This window comes from Cibotium barometz, chromosome 64 (genome assembly GCF_041138505.1).
Source record: "Cibotium barometz isolate CiBa-2024 chromosome 64, ASM4113850v1, whole genome shotgun sequence".
NCBI lineage: Eukaryota > Viridiplantae > Streptophyta > Polypodiopsida > Cyatheales > Cibotiaceae > Cibotium > Cibotium barometz.
Window position 1 is genome coordinate 512499 of NC_141109.1, and position 20840 is coordinate 533338.

The following is a 20840-nucleotide window of genomic DNA, read 5'->3' on the forward strand; positions in this document are numbered from 1 at the left end:
TTGTATGCTGAAATTTGTGAAAGTCCATTTTTTTCAATCCTCATTGATGAAAGTACAGATAGAACCATGGAGAAGCATTTGATTATCTACATTTTGTACTTGCCTGGGAATGGCAAAGGAGAGCCCAATTGTAAATTTGTGAGATTGCTACCAGTTGATAATGGATCTGGGGAGGCAATCTACAATGCTGTCCATGCCATGCTCTTAGAGAGTAATCTGGATTTGAAGAAACTAGTTGCATTTGTAACGGATGGTGCCTCAGCAATGACAGGTCATAAGACAGGTGTAGTGGCACGGTTTCAAGCATCGGCTTCACGAATTATGGGCGCGCATTGTATTGCCCACCGTGAGGCACTTGCAGCAAAGGATGGTTTTGCATCGAATCCTCATGTGTTTGCTTTTGTTGATAAGGTTGCAAACAAGGTATATGCATGGCTAGGGAAATCAACAAATCGACATGTCGAACTTCAAAACTTGATGCATGAGTATCATATTGCAGACTTGAAAGTTTTGCAAATCCATGCAATTTGATGGCTATCTAGAGGCCAAGTAATGGAAAGATTGGTTCCCTTAATGCCTGCTATTTTGGAGCAATGGAGAATGCATGAGAAAAAATGGTACAATTATGCCACAATCTTTCAAGTCCAGTTTATGATGCATTTGCTGGCTGATGTTTTGGTTGAATTGAATAAATTAAATGTAGAATTTCAGAGGGAGAACATGGATGTTACTATGATTGGAGTCTACTTGGATTTGACATTTGAGAAGCTCACTAAAAGGTATATATCTTATGAGGGCCAATTTGGTGCTGGTTCAAAACAACTTACAAAGTTTTTGAACATGTCAAAAGATGGGAATATGTTATATGTTGATTCTAATGGGTTTACTCATAAGCATGTGCTACACTTTGTGCCAGTTCCAAAATTAGCTCCAAAAAAGAAACGAGACAGAGCAGTAAGTGATTCAGAAGAGGAGGATGCAACACTTGATCTCAATGTACTGCCTCATGATGCTGGAAGTGCAAGTGGTTCCCTCACTGAATGTATTTGCATTGGAAGGACATTTGTACAAGATGTTTTGAATGCTCTAAATAATAGGTTTCTTGATCTTGGGGTTTTTAACTCGGTCAAGCTATTTAATCCCTCTGCCTATCCTTCAGATGTAATTGAAAGGGATAAAAGGACTGAAGAATGGTTAGAGAGGCTTATTGGCAAGCTTAATGTTGATGATTCAATAATTGACATTAGGAAATGTTTGGGTGAACGGGAGGATTTTGTTGGCATGCTGTACAGGGTTGCTAGGAGTAGAGGTATGCATGATGCTTGGGCAATCTGCAGCAACACAAAGACTTGGTGGGACACATTTCCAGGACTGATGCATTTATGGCAAGCAAGCATAGTAATTCCAGCGAGTACAGCATCATGTGAGCGAGGTTTCTCTCGACAAAATGACATAAAGAGTAGCTTGAGAAGTAGCATGTGTCTGGAGACGCTTGATGCATTGATGTTGTTATCACTTAATGCAAGTGATGCATCACAAGTTTGTTGGAAAGATGTTTTTGATATTTGGTTACAAGGAAAAAAGAGGAGGGTGATGCCATTAGAGTGATTTGTTCACTCAATAGTCAAAGGCCTAATTTTGGCAAGTTGGACATGCAAGGCATCTTGACTGGACATCATGTAGATTGATTGTTTAATTACATACAGTTTTTTAGTTTTTAAAAAAGCTTTTCATTTTGATAAATTGCTTGCCATTTGAATAACATGATTTTGAAAATTCATGTCATGTGAAAAGCAGTTTGAAAAAGTGTATGTCACTTGAAATTTTAAGTAACCCGTCAAATTTAGGCCCTGGTTGGAGGGGAGAACTAAGTGAAAAAGGAAGCTTTGCTTGCTTCAGGGTGCTCACTCTTCCACTTCTGTGCTTACTTCAGAGTGCTCACTTCAAGAAAGCAGGCCTTGAGCATATTTTTTGGGAGCGTATTTTTGGGTGGATTATTTTGACCGGCTTTGTAGGGTCTTAGAATTTTTTTTTTTTGAGACTGGAATATTCCTCGTCAGGTAATTGGAAAGTGCAGCGGGGAGATGGGACTACTGTCAGAAAAAAACGGTCCTGTAGTGGTTGTAATTTTGGCTAGCCCTGAATTTAAAGATTCAAAATTTTGGACACTTTAAAATTCAAAAATTTTCAATAAAAACGAGTTGAACTTCAAGGTCATCTTGTTTTCGGACGCGTGTCAAACCGCACGTGTCAAACCGCACGTGTCGACAGGGAAGAGAAGGTGGTAACATGCACTCGTCTCTCCGCTATCACACTAGCTACATTCTTTGTTTTCTTTGCAGTTTCGCATCTTGTGAGGTCTCCATGATAACGTAACCAGCTTTCTCCGCTATGGCTTTTGGGCAGAGTAACGTACTGGCCAATGGCTACGGCCAAATCACTTCTACTGCGTCTTTCATCACTAGAGTTGCTCCTGCACAAGTATCCAAATTGGGTAGTTTTCGCACCACAACGAAGCAGTGCACGGGCGTGCATTCGCTGGGCAAAACAAAGGACAGAGGGGGCGAAAGAAACATTTTCTGCACGCGCGCAGATTACCGCAACCCGAACGTGAAGCAGGAAGGGGCTGCTCAGAAGGAGAGCTCATCATCTAAGCCTCACAACAGCCGTGGCGGCACCAGGTCGATCCTAAAGCACAGCGTTGGCGCGGGGCTAGGGCAAACCTTCTCTTCTACAATAGAGAACGCAGAAGAGAGCTACATCAAGGCATGGACAGGGGAGATAGAGCATGCAAGAAGCGGAAAGGGCGAGAATTGGAGCGACCTTGCATGCTTGCAGGCCCAGATAGACAAGAGATGTGTGGAGAATATGAGGATGCTGGTGGTGGATTCCATCCAGGAGGCGAAGGCCGGTCACCCGGGGCTTCCCCTCGGCATGGCCGAGGTTGGGTATGTTCTCTACCGAAAGGCCATGCGCCACAACCCCCAAAATCCAGGCTGGTTTAACAGAGATCGATTCGTCCTCAGCGCGGGCCATGGCTGCCTCCTCCAGTACATCTGCCTCCACCTTGCTGGATACAATTCTGTCCAGGTGCTCTAAATCTACTCTTTTTCAGCAGCACTTTTTTTTTCCCCATTACTAAGCACATCTCCTTCATAGCCGACAGAGAGAAGCTCCTGTTTGTCAACCATCTAGTCCCTAGGGTTACTTTCTGACCATGGTTGTTCACGTATTCTGCTGGTTTCTTGTTACAATAGCAGATTTCTCACCTGGTTTATCCTGTATCTAATACCTCCATAAATAGAATAGAACTAGATCAATCATAGTAACATTATAGTATGTGGACATGTTGGCATGTGCGTGTGTCCTTGCACGCACGGTAATTAGTTGCTTGGGTGTTTGTTTAGTATTAATGTGGTGTGTGCACATTGGTTTAAGAGAAGAATGCATGCTCATGCAACTGATATTCATGTGGCATTCTTTCAAATTTCTCTTGCCATTATGGCCTGAAATCAGCAGATTAGGAAAAGCAGGCTCTATCACAAGGCGAATCTCTAATGGCATTGAGAAAATTTGTCTTGCCATTATGGCCTGCATTGAGAAGATTAGGAAAAGCGGCTCTATCTCTAATGGGAAACAAAACCTGAAGAGCAACTTAGCAGCCACCACCATGGACATTGTGTGCATTCTCTCCCAATAGAGTTTCTAGGACGACGTTGATGATGCAACAATAGATGCAATTGTGTTAGTACTACTGAAATGGCACCTTTGGCTGCAAGCACTTCTCTTAATTCTTACGTTTTGGAAGGATGATTGTGAAATTTTTTTCTTCCTTACAGGTGATGGTTTTCACGGTCATGAAAAAAATAGTTCATCACGATGACAATGCTTTGAGGATGGAATGCATCAATAAATAGATATTTTGGAGGATTAGATGCATCAATAGATGTAGTTGTACTAGCAACAGTTGAAATGGCAGCGATGTTTGCCATCGGTCATAAGCTGGCAGGCTGGTGGGAAATTTGCCTTTAGCAGAGATTTGGTAAGGCTCTCTTCTCGGTGATTGACTCGCTGATCTGATTCATCATGTCTAGCCAATGAGGAGAAGAGGATCGATGATGAAGAGAGATGGCACACGCGACTCAAGGTGTCCCACATTGTTTATGAGGGTGAAATCGCTTATACACATTGATAATGAGGGTGAAATCATACGGTGGTGGCGATTGAAGGTGTCCCACATTGATTATGAGGGTGAAATCACTTACATATGCCAAAAAACTTCGTGATCATTGCTGTACAAGATATTTGGTAGGCCTTGTTCGTTATTCGCAAGACACACTAGTTGTGTGTAATGCGTCCAGGACAATAAGGTCTCTCTCTCACTACATTTACAAGTCCTTTAAACAGGTCTCAACTTAAAATACCATTCAGTTAGCATAAGATGAGAGGAGACGCACTTGGGCTGGAATGAGCCAACCCCTCCTTAGGAAATTATGTATTCCAAAAAGAGTATTTTTATAGATACAAGCATGAGAGTGCCAAGGTCCAGATTTCCAAGTACATTAAAACAAATCAAACATTAGCAGGGCAGGGTCAAGCACCAACCACCGCCCAAGCCACTCAGCAAGGGGAATACTCGACACTGCCAACTACTCAAGCCACTCAGCAAGAGAGAGACACCACAGCCTAAGCCACTCAGCAGCACGGGAGACGCCCCTTGCTGTTATCGATCACGCATTTGATGTGGGTTATTATTCTAACCCTACTAGGGTTAGAAATAACCTGCAACGAATCTGGATTGAAGACCATGATAGATTGTGGCTAGCAGCTCTCCTCCTAGCCTAGACTCGCTTTCAGAACCACTCCCGAGCTTGAGGTCAGATTGCCATGAGTCAACCAAGCCCCGACAATGCACCCTGGCATTCCATACCACCAGACTACCTCGACACTACTATGTACAGGCACATCGTAGGTAGTTTGATTTACATGACTATCACCAGGGCAGATTTCAGCTATTCGGTTGAATTGGTGAGTTAGTTTATGCAAGCCTTGAGGAAGCCACATTTAGATGTGGCTGGGAGATTACTTAGGTACATAAAGTCCACAGTACATTATGGATTTCTCTATAAAGCTAGGATAGCTAAAGTTATGTTCTCTTTTGGGAGTGTGACTATAGCTGGTGGACCAACAAGAAGCATTCGATGGTTGCTTTGTTGAGTACAGACACTAAGTACAGGGGCGCTGCTATGGTGACATGTGAGGTAGTGTCATTGTAGAAGCAACTTGCAAATATGGGTGACCTCATGGATAGGGCAGTTGTCATTTTTTTGTGAAAACATGAGCAACATACAATTGGCTGGTAACCAAGTGTATCATGCGAGGATGAAGCACCTTGAGGTGCATTATCATTTTGTGAGGAAGAAAGTTCTAGCAGTTGATGTGGATTTGGTTTATGTCAGCACACATCATTAGGTGGTTGACATCATCTTGAAGGCATTGGGTACAGAGAAGCTTCGCAGGTTTAAAAGCTTGCTTGGAGTGCACGGTATGGAGTTTAGCTCAAGGTGAAGTGTTCAGATATCGAGCTCAACTAGTGCAAATATAAATGACATGCCAGGATGACACCTCCGTACTTATGCCACTGGCATGGTTGGTGAGATGGCCGCCAGTAGTTTACAGACTGTGACAACCACGTTGGTTTACTTGAGTTATGACATAGTTGTCACCATCCTGGACATTTCCCAGTATGAAAGAGGTCTGGTGGACTCCAGGATGTCTAAATATTTGGAAAGTACAAGCTTTGGGAATTGGGGATTATCCTAGAATACAAAAGACCACTCCTAAAATTTAGGAGAGTTGCTATTTTTGGCCCGACTCCGATGGAAATTCTGTTCACGTCATTACATCTGGAATTGAGCAGATACCAAGAGTTGGACCTATGACAGAATGTCTACCAGTTGGGATATTTTTAGAGATAAAGTTTATGGAAGGACCCATCTCTTAGATTGGGACATGTGCCAAGAAAGTGAACCAAAGTAGTGGCCTGACACTTGTTAGAAAGTGGATCAAAGTGAGACAAGTGGCCTTACACTTGTCACTTCAGCTATTGTGTGGCTCTCCACTTGTCATTGTAGCCTTCTCTTGCCATTTTAGCTCATGGGAGGCCCAAATCTATAAATTGGAGCCCTCTCTCTTCATTAATGGAGGCTCTCTTGCTGCACACTAGCCTCTGCCACCGTTATACAGGCTGCCCTAATGATGGCTACTCTCTTTCTCTCTCTCTTGAAGGCTGCCCATGAAGAATACCGGCTGTTGGGGACTGTTTTGGAGGCTTCCATCGCGAAGAAATACTGAAGGCAAGGGTATTTAATCTTTTATTATGATTTCTAGCCATTGTACTTGTTGTACCAGCCTTTGTACCTGTTGTACCAGCTATTGTACTGGCTGCACCAGTCCTTGTACTTGTACCACCCATTGTACCGGCTGTATTAGTTTCTGTACTTGATGTACCAGCCATTGTACCTGTTGTACTAGTCACTGTACATACTGTACCAGCATTTGTACTTGCTGTACCAGCTACCGTACTGGCTGTACAGTCATTGTACTTGCTGTACCAACCACCGTATCGGTTGTACCAACCATTGTACCTGCTGTACCGGCTGAATGGAGAGTTGTACGTGCTGTACCAGCTCTACTGCATGAAGACCCGTGGTTTTTGGGGAAGAATCAATACCCACACGGAGGTATATGGATTATGTTGTTGGCTCGGCATTTCTACAGCCTATGTTCCGGCTTGGTAGCCTCGTGTTGGGCTGTGTTATGGCATTTGTATATGGATAATCCGGCATCTCCCGTGGGGAGAGTAAGGCCCTCAAAGCTTGTACATGATATTATTCCCCTTGGGTAATAAAATACTCCAAGGGGGGGGGTCGGCTCATTCCGGCCTCTATGCGGTGTCACATGTGCAAGCTCCATTTTCAGCATTTGTGGATGTTTTGTCCAGCTTTATGTTCTATGCAAAGTGATGATGGATATGTGTTAAGGCTGTGGCCATGTTTAAATGTTTTAATATGCATTGATGGTATCAACAAGTGTGTCAAAGGCCCTAGTCCTCCCGGGCACTGCCGCCGCGAGTTACAATAGTTATAGTGCCAACTCATATAATCGGGTTCACTCTATGGACCTTGTATGTTTTAGTAGTAGAGTACTTTCCCTTATTATAGTATGTACTCTTATCTTTATGTTATGGTTGTAGAGAAGTGAAAGAGTCATCCCTCTCTTATGTGCTTGTCTATTCTCGTGTGTGTGTGTGTGTGTGAAGAAGTTTGCTTGCATGTAGCTGAAGCTCACCCACTCCCCTTGTCATGGCCCTGTGAAAATGGAGCAGGACAAGTGTGGGCATGGTGGTTGCAGGGTCAAAATATTTTATGATTCACATGGGGGGTGCCCGGACAATGTTTAAAGATGTGTGGACAACCCTAGGTGTGAAGGGGGAACATTAAAACATTAACTTTTAATGTTTATTAAAGTTGCCCCTAGGCCTTAGTGGCCCTAGGGAACTTATTAAGTTGGGCCCTAGGGATTGACTTGGGAAGGAGGTTTTCTCTCTCTACACTCTCTCTCCTCTCTTTTTGGGGAGTCGTGTAGCAAAAGTGGAGCCTCTCTCATGCGCTTGTGATTCCTAGCGTGGAAAAGCTGAAGGAGGAGGAGGCGACTGCTGTACAACAGTTTGGCTGCTGTTTTTCAGAGTGGATCCAGCCGTACAGCACTGTACGGCCAGAGCAGGACACTCTCTCTCTCTCTCTCTCTCTCCTCTGTTGCTGGCGGCGCACAGAGCTGCTGCTGGTGGCTGCGCAGAAGCTCTGTTCAGGCTGTGTATTGTGTTTTCCAGCAAGTACACACTGTACGGCTGCCGTACAGTGTACGGGCAGCCAGGTACAGAAGGTACAGTTGCTGCAGAAGAGTTCACAGGTGCTGGACAGACTTGTGCAGGCTGATTCAGGCTGGTACAGAAGTGGACAGCAGGCTGTTTTTGCAAGTACAACGCCTGGCACGCATCCCGAGGCGGTACAATCAAGTACAGTGCTGATTTTCAGATCTGTATTTTCAAGGACAGCATAGGAGTGAGCATCAGGAGGAAGATACAGGCAAGTGCAAGCACACGTGTGAAGCAGGATTGTGGGTTCAAGTGCCTGCAGGCACAGATTGGTGCTGTTGCTTCCTCCAGAGTTGTTTCACGAGCTGAACTTGGTAAGCCTTGACTCTGTTCATCCATCTCTCTTTCTATAGCTTGATGTCTGCTACAGGTATGTGTTATCTGGCTCCTTGTGAGAGGAGGAGTATAGCAGATTGACAAGAGATTAAGACAGGGATTGAACAGCACATGTATGTTGAGCTGAGAATATGTATCATGCTTATGAGTTATGCCAGATGTATGCCCATGGCTGGCCTGCTTTGTGAACTTGGCTGATCAGAGGGAGGCACAGTGTGTTGCTTGAGGACACAGATCTGTGTGCATAGATCCTCTGTGCTGAGAAGGATTTGTGGGCAGTCAGATTGGACTACAGGTGTAAACTCTTGGCTGGTTTTTGTTTTGTACTCAGCCATACATATTATTTTAATGGAATAAAGAAATACCGCAAGGGGCGCCAAGCTTTGGGGCCAACAGGTGTCGTTGTGTATTCAGATTTGGGCACTCTAGCTCCAATCTGTGTTTGGTTTTTCATCTAGACTACAAGTGGACGGGTGTTAGCTCTTACCGCACTCTGGTTTTCTATCAGAGGCCGGTTTCAAGGTTCCGTCCCCGGGACCAATCATCAACTTTCTGAAGGGGGTGAGCTCGTGGTTGCTTTGGAGAAAGCCATCGCTGAAAATTCAGCAATCATGTCTGATACAGAGGAAGAGTACTTCTATCACGAAGAAGAAGAGCAAGAGTCTTCTCCTGAAAGAGATGTATCTGAGGATATTTTTGCAGGAGAACAGGCTGCAGATGATGAGCCTTATGAGGATGTAACACAGCCAGAAGATGTGCATAGTAAAGAGGATGATGATGCTCGGTTCAAAGATCGCTTGGCTGGTGTTATGGATACTTTTATGCAGCTCACACAGAGCGAGAGATTTGCTGAATTTATGAGATCTCGCACAGAGCCCCGCACAGAGCCCCAGAAAAAGAAGAAGAAGGTTCGATCGAAGAATCTTTCTCATGGTCATAGTGGTACCACTCCACAGGATCCATCTCTTGCCCAGTTTCCGAACATGCAGCATGCTTTTGGTGCTAACCCACAGAGTTCCTTCTATGGACAGCCACCTATTCCTCAGCAGAACATGCATCCAGGGTACTTTGGTGGTGGCTCGGTGTTTCAATCCATGACTGGGGGTTATCCTCAGGGAGGCATGGGTATGTATGGGCCTTTTGGAGCCAATTTTCAGCCTGGCATGCAAGGGAATATGTATGGTGGTATGCAGTCCGGTATGCAAGGAAATGTGTTTGGAAGCATGCAACCTGGGATGCAAGGCAATATGTTTGGTGGCATGCAGCCAGGTATGCAGCATGGAATGTATGGAAACATGGCTGGGATGTATGGTATGCCTGGTGTTGGAATGGGAAATGTTGACCCAATGATGGGTATGAATGTTGGGGGCAGCAATCTCACGAAACCACCTCCATATGATAATCTCACGCCTATGGGAAAGGCGAAAGATTACAAGGAAGGGGGAGCTGCAGTGAAGTTTGACACTTTCAGTGGGGCCAAGGATAAATTGAAGGCACTTACCTTTTTACAGCAGTTTGATGCTGCTTTTTCTGGTGGGAATTACACAGAGTCCTCGAAGGTGAGGAAAGCTGCCACTTTTCTCAAGGGCAATGCTTTGCAGTGGTGGTCTACTCTTCTTTTGCAGGGCATAGCACCCACCACATGGGTCCAATTCAAACAGGTTTTCTCTTCCGTATGGCTCACATCTACATTTGAGGTGGATGTTATGACAGCATGGCACAAGCTGGATGCTTCAAAGTGTGATAGTTTGGAGGATTATAACAAGAAGTTTTGGGAAGCTCTACTCCCAGTGACTTCTTATCGTGCCGTGCCATTATCTGAGCAGGTAGAGAAGTATTGTTGTGGGCTGCCCAAGGAGGTACGAGATTACTGTATAAAGACAAGAGTAACGAACATGTCACAGATGATTGAAAATGCTATGACAGCTAATGCGTTACTCACAGGTGGTTCATCTGGATTTAAAGGCAGTAAGAAATTGGGCAAGAAAGCTGAAAAATTTGGGCATGCTTCTCGTGATGCTAAAGGGTCTACAGAGACGAAGTATAAGAAGTTGCCAATGCCCAAAAGGACTTCTGAGGAAAGACAGGCTTTGAGAGATGCTCAAAAGTGTTTCTACTGTACTGAGGAGGGGCATATGTCATTCAATTGTCCCAAGAGAACGTCCAAGAAGGACCCTGACAATAAAGGAGAGCCTAAGCCAAAGAAACCAAAGCCTTCTGCAGGCTTAGTTCCTGATCTTGTGGGTGAGCAGCTAAGTGGTGAAGCTACAGAGTTGTGCAGGGCATGGGGCAAAGTGAGAGATCAGAATGCTTTGATCTTCTTTGACACAAGTGCTAGAGCCAACTTCATTTCACCAGATTTGGCTGGCCGATTGGGGATTCGCGCAGAGGAGATGGGGCCGTTACATGAGGCTAATATGGCTTGTCCAGGGTATGCAGAACCTGTTACTCCTATCATTGGGAAGCTTCGGCTTCATTTACAGGGTTATGTGGACAGCGAGGAGTTCTTCATCATGCCTTTGGATGGCTGTGATGTTTTGTTGGGGATGCCATGGTGCCACAGGGTACATGCGGTGGTTGATACTTACAATAGGAGAATTACTCTGACTCATAGAGGGAAAGAGCATGTATTGGATGTAAAACTCAAAGGGGAATCTGTTCCTCTTGTATCCGCTTCGGCGATTTCATCAGTAATGAAAAAGCATCTTTCCGCGTACTTGATTTATGTAAAGGATGCACAGGATGATGAGTCTAAGTCTAATTTGTCAATGTTAGATAAAGACAGGGCTGATTTCTTAAGTGAGTTTCAAGACTGTTTTTCCGAGTCATTGCCAGGAGAATTACCTCCTGAGAGGCCAGAAGATCATGCCATAGATCTGATTCCTGGTAGTACTCCACCGAATAGACCGCCGTATCGTGTTAGTGCAGCCCAACAGGAAGAGATTATGAGTCAGGTACAGGAGCTATTGAATAAGGGGTTGATACAGCCTAGCTCATCACCCTTTTGCTCACCTGTGCTCTTAGTGCAGAAGAAGGATGGTTCTTGGCGCATGTGTATTGATTACAGGGCGCTGAATAAGAATACCATCAAGAATCGATTCCCCATACCGAGGATCGATGACATATTGGACCGCTTACAGGGCTCCACAGTTTTTAGTCGTATTGACTTGAAAAGCGGGTATCATCAGATACGCATTAGACCCGAGGATGTGCATAAGACAGCATTCCGAACCACGTTTGGGTTGTATGAGTTCTTGGTTATGCCCTTTGGTTTGACAAATGCGCCTGCCACATTTAACAGAATGATGGACAGGATTTTCAGACCTCATAGAGAGTTTGTGGGCACATTCTTTGACGATATGATTGTGCATTCACGAACTGAGGAAGAGCATAGAAGGCATTTGGCCATTGTGTTTGCAGAACTCAGAAACCATAGATTGGTGGTTAATGGCAAGAAGAGTGAGTTCTTTTTGCAGGAGATACATTTCTTGGGGCATATTGTGTCTGGTCATGGAGTCCGTATGGATCCAGCAAAGGTGGAAGCAATACTTAATTGGCCAGCTTTGAGGACCGTGCATGATGTACGCAGCTTTCTAGGATTGTGTTCCTATTACAGGCGTTACATACGGCACTTTGCTGAAATTGCTTCGCCTCTTCATGCTTTGACGAAGAAAGCAACTCCGTTTAGATGGGCTGATCGGGAAATTACAGCATTCAAAAAGCTCAAAGAAAAGCTTACTTCGGACCCAGTATTGGTGTTACCGGACCTCCGAAAGGCTTTTGTTGTCCAGTGTGATGCATGTGGAAGTAGCATTGGTGCAGTTCTCATGCAAGAGGGACATGTGATAGCCTATGAGAGTAGAGTTTTGCAAGATGCCGAGAAGCATTTACAAGTGTATGAGAAAGAGATGTTGGCTGTAATTCACGCTCTTTCTACATGGAAACACTACTTGCTTGGGGCTGATTTCACTGTGCAGACAGATCATCAGACTTTGCGATATTTCCTCACGCAGACTAAGCTTTCAGAGAAGCATATGCGTTGGGCAAACTTTTTGTCAATGTTTCACTTCCAGATTGTGCATGTGGAAGGCAAAAAGAATGTAGTGGCAGATGCTTTGTCACGCAAGCCACAGGTCTCTGCAGTTTCACTTGCTTATCATCATGAGCTTGATGAAATGAAAGAGCAGTATGCCCATGATGAGGATTTTGAAAGGTTGTATGATCAGATGTCTGAGGGTCAGCGGCATGAGCATTACACTCTCAGAGATGGGTTTTTATTGATGCATGGCAGACTGTGTGTTACCAGGCCATTGCGACTCAAGGTTATGATTGAAAGTCATGCTCCACCGTATGCAGGTCATAGAGGGATTGACGCCACGGTCAAAGCAGTGGAGACTTTCTTTTATTGGCCAACCTTGAGAAGAGATGTTGATGCCTTTGTGAGGCAATGCATCGTATGTCAGAAGGTAAAGTTTGACCGTCAGAAGACACCAGGGTTATTACAGCCTTTACCTATTCCGGATAGACCTTGGGAGAGCATTGCCATGGATTTTGTATTTGATCTTCCACGGACACAAACGGGAAATGATGGCATCTGGACTATCATATGCAGGTTCAGTAAGCAGGCTCATTTCATTCCCGTGCGGAAGACAATTAAAGTGGATCATATGGTGAAGTTGTTCATGGCGAACATCTTCAAGTATCATGGCTTGCCTACGTCTATCATTAGTGACCGTGATCCACGGATGACGAGTTTGTTTTGGCGAGGGTTGTTTGACAACATGGGTACAACTCTCAAGTTTTCATCGTCATTTCATCCACAGACAGATGGTCAGTCAGAAGAGGCTAACTCTACAGTGTTAGATCTTCTCAAGTGTTATGTGTCAGAGCACAAGCAACAATGGGAAAAGTATCTTCCTTTGGTGGAGTTTGCATATAACAACACTGTACATAGCTCGACAGGCAAGGCGCCTTTTGAGATTGTAGGAGGAGGGAAGAAGATACCACCCATTTTGCATACAAAGGATAAGATTTTTGAGGCTGATCAGTATGTGGAGAGCTTGGATGAAGCTTATCGGAGAGTTAAGTTGGCCCTCCAGAAAACTCAGCAGAAGCAAAAGAAAGCCGCAGACCGTCACAGACGTGATTTACAGTTTGCATTGGGTGATTGGGTTCTTTTGCGCTTTGAAAAGGCTAGACTCAAGAAGATGAAGGGTAAAGAGCGCTTATTCCCTAAGTTGAGTATGCGATATTATGGGCCTTTTCAGGTTTTGGAAAAGATTGGTGAGGTAACCTATCGTTTGAAGTTACCAGATCACTGGAGGATTCACAATGCTTTTCACGTGAGTCTTCTTAGACCTTTCCGTGGGGATGTGCCTGAGGATGTATCAGATGAGGCTCAGCCGGAAGTTGAGGAACTTGATGAGGTTCTGATTCCAGAGCAGATACTGGCACATAAAGAAAGGAAGGTACGAGGTAAAGTTTCCCGTCGCTATCTTGTGAAGTTCAAGAACTATTCACCGATGGATGCGAAGTGGATGGAGGAAGGTGACTTAACAGATTCACCTCAGGTTTTGCAGCTTTATCTCGATGCCTTTGAGTTAGAGCCGACTCTTATTGTGGCTCATTCAGGTTCAGCAGAGCATGGGTCTGGAGCATTACCTGATGCTCAAGAGGGGGGTAGCACCTCCACTCCCTTGATACAGACAGGCTCAGATGACATCTAGAGGTCGCTTGGTGCAGATTTTATCTCATCCGAAGGTACTGGGGCTGACAGTACATCTGTTTATGGGACTTCTATGATATATGTGTACTAGTCACATGGAGATTTTTCTGGATATGTATGGTTCACAGTGGTATACAACTTGGACTATTACTATGCCATTGGTTTGCAGTGAATGATGATACATGTGTATGGCTCAGAGAGATTGGGACGCTGATCTTGCCATATTGTATATTTCACTTTGGATATTTTGATGCATCACCAGAATGCAATCGAGGACGCTTGCCATCTTTCAAGAGGGGGGTATGTCATGGCCCTGTGAAAATGGAGCAGGACAAGTGTGGGCATGGTGGTTGCAGGGTCAAAATATTTTATGATTCACATGGGGGGTGCCCGGACAATGTTTAAAGATGTGTGGACAACCCTAGGTGTGAAGGGGGAACATTAAAACATTAACTTTTAATGTTTATTAAAGTTGCCCCTAGGCCTTAGTGGCCCTAGGGAACTTATTAAGTTGGGCCCTAGGGATTGACTTGGGAAGGAGGTTTTCTCTCTCTACACTCTCTCTCCTCTCTTTTTGGGGAGTCGTGTAGCAAAAGTGGAGCCTCTCTCATGCGCTTGTGATTCCTAGCGTGGAAAAGCTGAAGGAGGAGGAGGCGACTGCTGTACAACAGTTTGGCTGCTGTTTTTCAGAGTGGATCCAGCCGTACAGCACTGTACGGCCAGAGCAGGACACTCTCTCTCTCTCTCTCTCTCCTCTGTTGCTGGCGGCGCACAGAGCTGCTGCTGGTGGCTGCGCAGAAGCTCTGTTCAGGCTGTGTATTGTGTTTTCCAGCAAGTACACACTGTACGGCTGCCGTACAGTGTACGGGCAGCCAGGTACAGAAGGTACAGTTGCTGCAGAAGAGTTCACAGGTGCTGGACAGACTTGTGCAGGCTGATTCAGGCTGGTACAGAAGTGGACAGCAGGCTGTTTTTGCAAGTACAACGCCTGGCACGCATCCCGAGGCGGTACAATCAAGTACAGTGCTGATTTTCAGATCTGTATTTTCAAGGACAGCATAGGAGTGAGCATCAGGAGGAAGATACAGGCAAGTGCAAGCACACGTGTGAAGCAGGATTGTGGGTTCAAGTGCCTGCAGGCACAGATTGGTGCTGTTGCTTCCTCCAGAGTTGTTTCACGAGCTGAACTTGGTAAGCCTTGACTCTGTTCATCCATCTCTCTTTCTATAGCTTGATGTCTGCTACAGGTATGTGTTATCTGGCTCCTTGTGAGAGGAGGAGTATAGCAGATTGACAAGAGATTAAGACAGGGATTGAACAGCACATGTATGTTGAGCTGAGAATATGTATCATGCTTATGAGTTATGCCAGATGTATGCCCATGGCTGGCCTGCTTTGTGAACTTGGCTGATCAGAGGGAGGCACAGTGTGTTGCTTGAGGACACAGATCTGTGTGCATAGATCCTCTGTGCTGAGAAGGATTTGTGGGCAGTCAGATTGGACTACAGGTGTAAACTCTTGGCTGGTTTTTGTTTTGTACTCAGCCATACATATTATTTTAATGGAATAAAGAAATACCGCAAGGGGCGCCAAGCTTTGGGGCCAACAGGTGTCGTTGTGTATTCAGATTTGGGCACTCTAGCTCCAATCTGTGTTTGGTTTTTCATCTAGACTACAAGTGGACGGGTGTTAGCTCTTACCGCACTCTGGTTTTCTATCAGAGGCCGGTTTCACCCCTGCATTCTTCTCATACCATACATGCACTTCATTGGAAAATTGTCTGTTTATATACGGTTGTGACTAATACCTGCTCACTACCTTCTATATTAAGACCTTCATTCTTGGCGTGTTCTCTTGTTATTTCTCTGTTTTTACCTGTCTCTGTGCACAAGCTATGGTGACCTTCATCTCTGGTTTGATCCACTCCCAACCACGGTACCTTAACATAGGGGATCCATCTTTTAAGTATCTTGGATACTTGCAGCGACACTAAGATCTAAGATGCATCATTGTAAATCCAATGGTAAAGGATTCTAAGAGCAACAGGGATCCCCCAAGCCTGAGATGAAATCATCATCCGCCGCCTGTGCACCTCCATCATGTATTGACAAGAGCGAGTATGCAGCTATAGTAGAATTTAAGAAATCTAGCATATGCAGAATTTTAAGAGTGAAGAGGATCATGAGGTTAGGTGGCGGTAAGTAAAATACAAAGATTGATTTTGGGTGGCATATATTGTACTTTTTACTTTTGTAAAGTTCCAAATGAAAGACTTGTGCCTCTCAAGTTGTTTATTCGATTAGAATGTGCACTTTAGCTAGCAGGCTCCAGGTTTAGTGGTTGCAACTTAGGTTTGAACACTAGTCACTGTTGGTTGCTATGGCACCTCCTAGGAGGTCGCAGGGTTTGTTAGGTTTGCTTTCATATTATACGCAACTTTTTCAAACATGATCTTAGTTCTTTTCATTTTCTTCAGATTGAGGATTTAAAGAGGTTATGTAAGTTGGAAAGCCACACACCAGGACATCCAGAAAATGTGACCACTCATGGAATAGAGGTGACAACTGGTAAGCATTGCATTTACCATCGCAGATTTTTCCTCCTCTCCACTTGCTTGAGGTTCAGGAAGATGATTTATTTCCCTTTCTGTTATAATTATCCCAAAACATATATTCAGGGATTGTACAGACCTGTCCATCCGTAAACATACTGTTTGATGTATGTGAGTTTGTTTATCTATGAGTACAAGGTTAAGTTAAACAATGTGTGTTACTTGTTGAGCTAATAGGGCCCCTCGGACAAGGTGTAGCCAATGCTGTTGGTTTAGCAATTGCAGAGAAGCACTTAGCTGCCCGTTTCAACAAGGACAACTGCACTATTGTTGATCATAGAACGTGATTTACTTTACCTTCTACAATGTCATTGATTTTGTTTTGACTATTTGAGCATTGAAAGATGAATGTTTTCTAACATGGAATGCATTTTCTCAGATTTTGCATCATGGGTGATGGCTGTGCCATGGAGGGAATATCAAATGAAGCAGCATCATTGGCCGGCCATCTAAAATTAAATAAGCTCACAGTTATCTACGACGACAACCATAATACAATTGATGGAGATACCAGCCTTACTTTCTCCGAGGATACCACACTTCGGTTTAAAGCAATCGGGTGGAATACTATCAATGTTGAAGGAATCTATGATGATTTGGGTACCTTTGAGCAGGCATTAGATCAAGCATATAAAGAGACAGAAAGACCTACCTTCATACGGGTATATGCAAGCTTGATTAATGGTTCTTTATCCTTGGAAATTAATTGCATGATTGCTGATTAACTCTTTTTATGTAGGTTAAATCATGCATTGGCAAATTGTCCAAAAAGGAAGGCACATCCAAGGCACATCACGGAACTTTTGATGAGGATGATGTCAAGGGAGTGAGACAAGCAGCGCAATGGGATAGCAGAAAGCCATTCTATGTCATTCCCATGGTTTACAAGTACGTTTCTGATCGGTTTTTCCTTCCATAATTTATGTGATTTCTGTTTGTTTGTCAAGGTCAAGGAAATGCAATACTACCTTATGCTTTGCCTTGTAAAACTAAGCCTCTTGTCTTGTAATACAGGGAGTTTAAAAAGCAAGCAGAACAAGGGCAAGCATTAGAAGACCAGTGGAATTCACTTCTAGCTGAGTACCAAGAGAAATATCCCAGTGAAGGAGAAGAGTTCATGCAGCTTGTCAATAATACAGCACTCCCTGATGACTGGGAGAGAGTTTTGCCAGTAATTTTTTTTACTCAGTGATCTTTTCTTTTTTATAACAACAAAGCTGCTAGCTTTATACTATTTGAATTTTTTTAAAAATAAGATACTTTTTGACATGTTTATCATGGCAGACTTGGTCTGTGAATGATCCGGTGGATGCTACGAGAAGTTATTCTGAGAAATGCCTCAATGCATTAGCCACTGTATTGCCAGGCCTTATTGGGGGGAGTGCAGATTTGGCCAGCTCAAACAAAGCCTACTTGAAGGATTATGGGGATTTAACCCCCAAAAGCCCCTGGGGACGTAACATCCGGTATGGAGTACGCGAACATGCAATGGCTGGAATATCAAATGGGCTTGCGTTGCATGGGAGTGGTCTTATTCCATTTGCAGCAACCTTCCTAGTGTTCTCTGACTACATGAAGAATGCAATGCGGCTCTCAGCTCTCAGTGAAGCAGGAGTGCTGTATGTATGTACCCATGATTCGATCGGTCTAGGGGAAGATGGACCGACGCATCAACCAGTCGAGCATCTGATCGGGTTGCGAGCCATTCCAAATATGTATGTCTTCAGACCAGCTGATGGTAATGAGACCGCTGGCTCTTATAGAGCAGCTATCAAGCGGCGCAAAAGTCCTTCTGTGATCACACTCTCAAGGCAAAAAGTATGGGCAAATTTGGCCGGAACATCATTTGAAGGTGTGGAGAAAGGCGGTTATGTGGTAAGCGATAACTCTGCTGGGAAGCTGGAGCTGATTCTCATTGGAACAGGCTCTGAACTGTACCTGTGTGAGAGTGCTGCAGAAAAACTGAGAGAAGAGGGGAGGAGGATTCGGGTTGTTTCATTGGTTTGCTGGGAGCTGTTCAATCAGCAAAGCAAAGAATATCAGAACAGCATATTGCCAGATAGTGTGGAGAAGCGATTGTCGGTTGAAGCAGGATCGCCCCTTGGATGGAGAGAATATGTTACCCAAAAAGGGCATGTCATGGGAGTGGACACATTTGGTCAAAGTGGAGCTTACTTGGATGTACTGAAGAAGTATGGGTTTACACCTGAGAATGTACTCAAGGAGGCCCGTCAGTTGTTGCGATAATTTCTTGATGCTACTGGCCTTGCTACTCTAGCCTTACCCTGGTAGAGGACTTCTATCATGCTACTGTACATAACATAAGCAGCCACTATTTTATGAAAATATGGCTCCATTCTGCCGTGTTGTTCCCATTCTGCTCGCATTGCCTGTCTTTTTTTTATGTCGAGGCATGGTGAATGGCTTTGATGGTGCTCTCTTTCAGGTGTGTACTTCCCAACGATAAAAACTCTCCTGTATGTCATGGCTTTGCCCTTGTCTGTCCTCCTAGAGTGTTTACATCTCTTGCTCACTTCTCTTCCTCCGTCTAGCAAACATGTTTTCGAGCTTGAAAGGGCTGATTTCCAAGCATGCCAACTGGTTGCAGCTTCGGGGATATTTAAATGCAAGAAGAAACAGTAAAGTTGTCTCAGCTCGTTTGTGGTTGTGGACAGCTACGATTTTGAAAGAAGGAACTCACAACTGGTTGCACAGTGAAAATCAGAGCCTAAAGTAACTAAGGTTCAAACTTCATAAGTCTTTGCATTAAGTATTACCTTCCTTCTATATTCCAGTCGCCGCTCGAGACTAAGGCTCATTGGAGATGTCCACTTCTTTTTTGCGACTTTGTATGCAGAAGAAAGCCATTCTGCCCTTAGAACGTCCTGCCTGCTGATACATCCCAGCAAACTAACGAGATGGAAGATGCTTTGCCAGTGCACCCTTCCATATCAAGGATTAAACGCCCTTTCCTGCCAATGTGGGTTAGGTTTGGTGAGTGCACAGATGATTGGTGAACTGCTACCGTGCCCGGTGCAGGTGCAGGGCGATTGTGCCCCTCAGGGTAGGTTTTCCCTTTGGCCGGCTTGAAGGGTAACGGGTGTAAGCGCAATGGCATCCTCACCGGTGTCAGAAATAAACTTTTTTTTTTCTAACCAGTCAAAAAAAGGACGAACTTCACGCCTAACCCGTTTTTATTGAAAAAATGCATAGATTAATTGGTTTTATAACTAAAACTTCAAACACACAACACACAATTGTATGGAGCTCAAAGAGCGAGAGAGACGAGATGTGATACCTGGAAATACTCGATACAATGATGAGAAAATGAGTGGAGTACAAGATACTTGTAGTTCTAGGGCTGAAGTGCCCAACACACCCAACACACTAGAGTGTGTTCACACGGGAGAACCCCCCGCTAGCACATGGTAAAAAGTGCCCTGCGTAAGATTGTTCACTCCAAGACTTCTCGTAGGCCAAAAGCTAACAATTCTCAGCCTCACAACTAGAAATGGCCACTATTGGAGCTGTTTCTTGCTGAGCCATGAAATAAATGAACTTCCAAGAAGGAAACAGTCACCAGTGGTTGACACCCTAGTGTCATAACATTTGCCCAGTCACTACTATCAATGTAGGCGGTCAAGCATAAAGAAGATGCAATGCTATAAAACAATTCAAAGTCCTGAGTGCCTTTAAGGTAACAGAAGACACGCTTCAGTTCTTTGCCAAGTGCCAGGACGATGCATAAATCTACTCAACTGTGACACTGCATACTGAATATCGAGACAGGTAGTGCATAGATATATAAGCCATCCGACAGCTTGTTGAATAAACTGATACCCAGATCAGAATGCAAAAGCCCTATGTCTGTAGCATGCAATCCATTCTGTAATTCAGCACAATGAAACGTGAAATTTGCCCCTCATCAAGGCTAGTCACGAGCAAATCAACCCAATTATTATCCTCCAATAATTTCCAACAGCAATGCATAAGTTGTCAAGGTCCAATGAATGACAGTACATCCATAAAGGAACCTTAGTCAATGGTCAAGCTGACAAGGTGATAATCAGCAATGGAAACATGCTGATATAACAAATCTGTCAAGTGGGGGCTGCAAAGGCAACCTCTCAATAACACCATGCACGGTGGTGTGTATGGCAAAATAAAAGAGATGTAATCCCACACAGATTGATGTAAAGAAACCCCTGAATTATGTATAGTGTGACAAGGCA

At 44.3% G+C, this 20840-nt stretch overlaps 1 protein-coding gene across 1 annotated transcript; it reads left to right on the top strand.

Annotated features, from left to right (window-relative positions):
• Positions 1 to 2316: 2316 nt before the first annotated feature.
• On the top strand, positions 2317 to 19650 carry LOC147603190 (transketolase, chloroplastic-like). The gene is made up of 7 exons (XM_086796876.1): positions 2317 to 3090; positions 16474 to 16564; positions 16786 to 16891; positions 16988 to 17270; positions 17348 to 17496; positions 17623 to 17779; positions 17893 to 19650. Exons 1-7 carry the CDS (start codon positions 2392 to 2394, stop codon positions 18853 to 18855), a joined length of 2448 nt encoding a protein of 815 aa, XP_086653002.1. The 5' UTR covers positions 2317 to 2391; the 3' UTR covers positions 18856 to 19650.
• The last annotated feature ends 1190 nt before the right edge of the window (positions 19651 to 20840 follow it).

Coding starts and splice junctions, on each gene's coding strand:
- LOC147603190 (XM_086796876.1), top strand. CDS start 2,392: ATGGCTTTTGGGCAGAGTAACGTACTGGCCAATGGCTACGGCCAAATC. Junction 16,565..16,785: donor TGGAATAGAGGTGACAACTG/GTAAGCATTGCA, acceptor TTGAGCTAATAG/GGCCCCTCGGACAAGGTGTA. Junction 16,892..16,987: donor ACTATTGTTGATCATAGAAC/GTGATTTACTTT, acceptor GCATTTTCTCAG/ATTTTGCATCATGGGTGATG.